Genomic DNA, 7,157 nt, shown 5'->3' on the forward strand with positions numbered 1-7,157 from the left:
CTTAAAGTCATGCTAAATTACAGAAATCTTCACAATTCTAGCATTTCAGTTAATTTTTAGACAGGTTTCATGTTAAAAAGTGGTCAAAATCTTGTCAGATGAACCTGAAATTTGAGGCCAAAATTGGTCCTTACTGGACCTACTATGATGCCAAAACCAAAGTTGCATATATGTTTTAAAAATTAATCTGTATTTCAGATCGAACATATTTTTATGCACGGACAAGTCATCCGAACATCATGAAGAAGAACTTAAATGGATTTTGGAAGGTATAAAACATAAGAAAGACAAGTTCGAAAAGACCATCATATATGTGAACTCTATTGCTATGTGTGAAACCTTATATATATGGATTCACTCAGAGTTAAAGTCTGCAGCCTATAATGGGGAATCTGTCATTCAGAACCGCATGGTTGAAATGTACCATGCTCACACAGATGAGGAATCTAAACAAAGAATTATGGACCAATTTATATCGATAGACAGTACTATACGTGTTTTGGTTGCAACAGTTGCCTGTGGAATGGGTGTTAATATACCCAACATTAAATTAGTAGTTTTGTGGGGGTTGCCATCAACACTTCTTTTACTGTGGCAGGAAACTGGCAGATGTGTCCGTGATGGCAGCTTCGGACTTATGTTATGCTATGCGTTCAAGAGGAGTGTGTCAAAACCATGTGATACATGCAGAACTAACAGGAAATTTCAATGTACATGTAGCAGCCGGGAGTATCTGAGATCTCTTGTTGAAACTGAACAATGCCAGCGTTCATACATTTTAAGACACTTTTTATTGGATGGAATGTGCAGACAGTTACTCCCCTGTAATGATTTCAACTGCGCTGAAAACTGCCATTCCTGCAGTTGTGTTAAGTGCAAGTGTTGTATTGTATGCCGCAGAAAATGTGAATGCTCCAAAAACATGACAAAGGAGGAAATTATTCGTACATTCCTAGAGGATTAGTCTGTTGCTACTTGAATGTATCAGAATTTCGAAAGAACTTCTTAAATTATGACTGCTAGTAGTTTTTCCATCATACATGTACTTAATTCGTCTTAACATGAATATTTCCATTCTTGTTTCACAATTCTTCCAATGTTTAATCTCCTGATGAGGAAAATAAACATATCATTTTGATCTTTCCTGATTTTCTTGGTTTTAATCTTACTTGCCCATTTTTCAACCAATGCACATTTAACATCCACGTAAAAAAAGAAGATGTGGTATGATTGCCAATGAGACAGCTCTCCACATAGCTCACCTGTTACAATGGCTCAAACTGAATTTAAGTAATCAGAGATGTATATAAGTCTTCAATTCAAATATAAAAAAGAAGATGTGGTATGATTGCCAATGAGACAATGACAATTTTCAGCCGAGGACATTTTAGAGCGTTATCAGACACTCACTTTGGGATTTGTTGACTATGGGGTATTGGTTTTGATCATTGTTGAAGGTCATATGGTTGTTATGGTCTTTTTCCATTATTCTACTGAGAAGAGTTGTCTCATTAGCGATAGCAATCATACCACATCGGTTTAATTGACTGTTTATTGTACAGTTTTCAATAAATATGCCAATGTCTGACATAAAATTTCACTAGTTACTGTGACAAAAATTGAAACCAGAAAATAAGAGGTTGCATGCCATTAGGACTTCTAGAAGTGATTACTCTCAAACACTTGACCTCGACCCCATTTCATGGATCATAAAGGATAATTTTTGGTAGTGAAGTCATGATCATATCTCAAATACTGTATAATGACTTGACCTCATTTTCATGGTTCAGTGTTTATAGCTTAGTATTGGTGTTTCCTCCGGTTTTTCTTATTCTGTATGCAATAGGTGGAGCCTGTAATTCAGTGGTTGTCGTTTGTGTTACATATTTTTTTTCGTTCATTTTTTTACATAAATAAGGTCGTTAGTTTTATGGTTTTACTGTTTGAACTGTTTTACATTGTCTTATCAGGGCATTTTATAGCTGACTATGGGGTATGGACTTTGCTCATTGTTGAAGGCTGTACGGTTACCTATAGTTGTTAATGTTTGTGTCATTTTGGTCTTTTGTGGATATTTGTCTTATTGGCAATCATACCACATCTTCTTTTTTATATGTACTATATTTGGTGTATGGAATATTTGTAGGGTTTACAGGTCTAGTTGATCAGTGTCATTTTGCTGACTGCATTTTCCTGGTTCAGTGTTCAAAGTTAAATTTTTGAGTTTTGGTATAGTTTTCTAATGCTATATTGCAATAGGTTAACTACATTTTGTGTTTTGAAATCTATCAAGGATCAGTTAGGACATTTCAGAAAATGCACTCTTATTATGTCTTGTTAGTCACATGCATGAAGTATCATTTGAGAACAATTTGCAGTTAAAATCAAGGCTGAAGGTCTAATACTTTCCTATATATTTATCATTAAAAAAGTTATCAACAATAGGGAAATATGTTATAAAAGAGACATGCTTACTATATTGGTTCTTCTTAGAACCATTATAACATCACAACGGAAGGAAAATTATAAAATATGCTGTTTACTGTTTTTTATAAAATAAGTACAAAAGATATATTTAGTCATCTGCTGTAAGTTCTCTCCTGTCAGCTATTTTGTTGGTATGTCTGATTAGTCTTTCCTTGAATTTCCTTGGAAATGTCACTCCTTTACTGGTTTTTAAGTTTTCAAATCCATTAAATGACCTGCCAGCTTGAAACTTGAATAAATTCAAAGGTTGCAAAGTCTTTGTTAGATGTCTGACATCTGCATCTCTATCGGGTGTATTATGTCTTTTAAATTTAATGTGAGATTCTACTACTTGCTCTTGATATACCTTTTCAATCATTTTGCCCACTCCAAGCATCTGACTGTGTCTATCAATTGTTGCTTGTGTCAACTGTCCACCCGCATCACGACAATTTTCCTTATATTGTCTATTTAAATGTTCACAGTGTAAATCTTTTGGAATATTTTTCCTTGCACCTCCTTCCACATTGACAGTTCTGTTCCATATCAACTGCTCTCGCAGTCTAGGTGAAGTTGCACCTGCAACATTAATCAAGAGCCTATGAGCATAGATTAGATACTTTGGATGATTATTTTCATAAAAGTCCGGCATGTCTGCTTTCCAGTGTCTAATCATTCTTATTCCATCATTTTCCTTTATTGCATCATGGCGAATAATTTCATTAAGACCTCTCCAAAGCAAACCTTCTACATATTCTTTCTTCATGTCACGAAATTTGTCCACTGTTTGCTTTTTTTTACCTCTTTTCGTTGATAAGAATTCCTTGGTGCACACTTCAGAACAAAACCAATCACCTTCTGGAATTTCGTCCTCACTGAGACCAATACAATCCAAGTGGAACCATTGTCCAAATTTGCACTTCTTGTTTCCACAATACACCATTTCTCCTCCTGACTCTAGTTTACAAATGCAGTATAAGGATTGATCTAAGGACTTGTCAGAAATTACATTCAAGATTTCTTTTGTGTTTGTTGTAGGATATATCTGATTTACAATCTCATTAGAAACTTTGGATAAAATGAGACTATGATCGTCTTCATCAAGTTCATCATCAATTGTTTTGAATCCCAAAATATTCATCATAGCCAAGATGACATAAACCTTTGTTGTGAATTCTAAAAGTTCATCTGCCTTGTTGAAACAACTCATTATATTGCTTGACACTCCTTTGTAATCATAAAGCTGTTTTATATTGTACAATGTTCCCTTTTCTCTATGGCTTTCAAATTTAAAGAAACTGTCATATGTGTCCTGAAATAGATTTGTAAATGTGAATGGTCATGCCAGATTGTTACATGTATATGCCCCAACTGTCCTATTCCCGGCATAAATAAGGTAAACGTGTCTGTCTGTCTGTCTGTCTTGTTTTGTTTTGTTTTGTTTTGTTTTGTTTGTTCTAGACTGCAGAGGTATGGTCTTTGACGTTGAAAACTCACTGGAATTATCATTTTTTTTAACTTTCCTTGCCATGCTAAAGATTATTATTTTAAAACCGGTATACTGTTTTATTATATACAGATCAATTTCAAATTCACAAACAGAAGGTATGAAAATAACTGCTGTATAATATTTTTAGCAATTCAAAAAAGGCAGACAGTCTTAAAAGTTCATGTACATGTAAGTTATTCAAGCACTCAATTATATATAGCGCATATGTCATTGGCACTCACACCACATCTTCCTATATCTATATATGTCAGCAGTTTTTACTTTTAAATGGAATTGTAAAGGACAAATAAGTAATGTCTTTGTTATTGGCTATGTGGAAATATTTCAGGTATACCTGTATGTAAAGTAGTCTTTTGTGCCATTCTTGTATACCTGGCTCAAACATTTCCAACCTAGCCCATTGGTCACCACCATTTATTCTTGCTTTTTGCGCGCCATCAACTCTCTCACAGCTTAGTCCGTCACAGTACAATAGCATGGGCAATGGTGAACCATCTTTTTTTTGTGGAACATAGTTTTTATATATGTCCAACAATTCGATTACATCAGCAGTCTTGGTTTCATCTTTTTCTTCTACTCCTAATGGCACCTATAATAAACATTTTATATAAAAAAAATCTTTAGTAATACAGTTGAATTAAAAAAAAATAAAAAAACTGCAGATCTGCATGTGAAAGTAAAAACACAAAAATACTAAACTCCGAGGAAAATTCAAAAAGGAAAATCAGAAATCAAAAGGCAAAATCAAAAGTCCAAACACATAAAACGAATGGATAACAACTGTCATATTCCTGACTTGGTACAGGCATTTTCTAATGTAGAAAATGGTGGATTGAACCTGGTTTTATAGCTAGCTAAACCTCTCACTTTTATGACAGTCGCATCATATTCCATTACATAGTCAACGATGAATGAACAAAACAAACATACTCATAGAGTAAAAATGTCAAAAATGTGAGCAATAGCACTGTTACATATTGATACAAGTGATCCCGTTAAGTCATGTAAGTGGGGCGGTACTTTTGGTCAAGGATAATTTATTTGATTTTTACATCATTGGCATCATCATACAGTTACAATTTTCAAAGATAAAGGAATATGAATACCATAGTTTACTTACAATTTCACTTTTCTTTGAAGATTCTGCTTGATATATGTGAGGTATACTCCATACAACTTTGTCTTTTAGATCACTGAAGCATGGTACATGAGAAGTCAATATTCTTTTAATGGCAGTAGACAATTCCTCTTTTATCAATCCTTCATCTTCATCACTTAGGAGGAAGGCTGATATTGGAATGGCTCGTATTGTTTCTGCACAGGGTAGATCATTGCTGTAACCTGCCATGCTTACTCTATCTTTAGAGGCATACGCTTGCACCATATTCAAAATTTTATTTTCTTTTCCCCGAAAATGATGTCGGACTCCTATTTTTTGATTTACATTATCAAAGGTTATATCATAGTATGCTGCTGTTTCTTGGATCCAATCTTCTGAATCAGTGAATGGGATAGTTTCCTCTGTTCCACCTGAAATAATTTTATTATTAAGAAATAAAAGAAGCACATGTGCAAGACGAGGATGCAAAATGAAAAGGTTTTTTTTATTAGATGAAGCCTACATAACAAATGACAAATCAATTTCTTTCGGCCGAAAAACAACCCCAATGTAATGTTTTTATCTGAGGGTAGGGTTTGGGATTTTTTTTTTGCTGAGCCATATTTGCTGAGTAACAACCAAGAACAAGAACTAAATTCAAATACAGATGTTATTAAGGTCTGCCTGCTTATGCCATTTACTATTGATGTGTTTCAATAAGCACAATTATGTATTTAAAAACAATCAATTGAAGACCTGTTGGTGACCTTCTGCTGTTGTTTTTTTATTTGGTCGGGTTGTTGTCTCTTTGACACATTCCCCATTTCCATTCTCAATTTTAAGTTTCTTATTTAGATGTTGCAATTAAAACACAACAAAATTGTCCTGAGAGGTTAATAGTGTATAAAGTCTGGCTAACCAGTGGCGGATCCAGGAATTTTCATAAGTGGGGGCCCACTGACTGACTTAAGAGGGGGCCCGCTTCAGTCACGCTTCAGTGATTTCCTATATAAGCAACCAATTTTTTTCCCAAAAAAAGGGGGGGACCCGGGCCCCCTAAATCCGCCTCTGCTAACATATTTTCATTGGAGGTTGCTGATCATTTAATTAACTTAATAAAGAAACTACACGTATGTCAAATTATGTATTCATACATGTACTTTCAGGGGAGAAAATGCATTTATGAGATGTTTTTTTATGAAGGCTTACTCTTAAATTCCAAATCTGAAGATATCAACTGCTCCAGTTGTGTGCTTTCTGATCCACTTTCTGTTATGGGTGGCCTCTCTGGAATGCTTTGATCTGGAATGCTTTGATCTTCCATGTCTTCCCACTCATCGAGTATGTCTTCCCATCCATCATCAGCAACTGCAGGTCAAAAAAAGAGAAAATAAATAAACAAAATCATTAAATCTGAGATTCCATTTGATATAATGGTTGCAATTGACTAAACAAAAATTATATCTTTCATGACCTTGATATTTTTCCCAAAAAAAATATTTAAAAAAAGCATATGAAGAAGAAGAAAATCAGCCTCCACAAAATGAGTTCACAGAATATTATATACTGAAAGAAATCGAGATACATATGAATGTAAATGCAAATAATTAACTAGTCTAGTATAATCAAATTGTTTGACACAACTGTTTAAATGAAGATGGTACATGCATATGTATACCTTTTTCAATGTCACTGATTGCAGTTTTCCACTCCATGACTCTGCTGTCGTAATTTTGTTTGTACTTGTCTATTCGCTTCCTTGTGGCTTCAATAGACAAACAGTAACCTAGTTTGTTGAAGCTGCCGAAGACCTGAAAATATTTAAATTCTTTGCATTCAAATACATAAAGTCTGAAAACGATTGGCCATGTAAGTTACAGAATAAGGTATTGACATGAGTAATATGCTGGCTTATACTTTTAAAATGTGTATAAATAATGCACAATTTTGGGCGGATCTAGAAATAATCATAAGAGGGGGCCAATGAATGGCATATATCATGTATACATATAAGAGAGATTGTTTCTGTCATGCATCAGATTATTTATTTTTTTACATTAATAAGGCTGTTAGTTTCCTCGT

At 34.2% G+C, this 7,157-nt stretch overlaps 1 protein-coding gene across 1 annotated transcript; it reads right to left on the minus strand.

Moving 5' to 3' along the window:
- Positions 1–2,456: 2,456 nt before the first annotated feature.
- Positions 2,457–6,923, minus strand: LOC139510690 (uncharacterized). Its single transcript, XM_071297229.1, has 5 exons — positions 6,754–6,923; positions 6,285–6,443; positions 5,097–5,506; positions 4,311–4,565; positions 2,457–3,778 (listed from the first exon to the last, which is right to left on the minus strand). The coding sequence occupies exons 1-5, from the start codon at positions 6,788–6,790 to the stop codon at positions 2,576–2,578; spliced, it is 2,064 nt and encodes a 687-aa protein (XP_071153330.1). The 5' UTR covers positions 6,791–6,923; the 3' UTR covers positions 2,457–2,575.
- Between the last annotated feature and the right edge of the window lie 234 nt (positions 6,924–7,157).

The sequence above is a fragment of the Mytilus edulis genome, chromosome 2 (assembly GCF_963676685.1).
Source record: "Mytilus edulis chromosome 2, xbMytEdul2.2, whole genome shotgun sequence".
Classification (NCBI taxonomy): domain Eukaryota; kingdom Metazoa; phylum Mollusca; class Bivalvia; order Mytilida; family Mytilidae; genus Mytilus; species Mytilus edulis.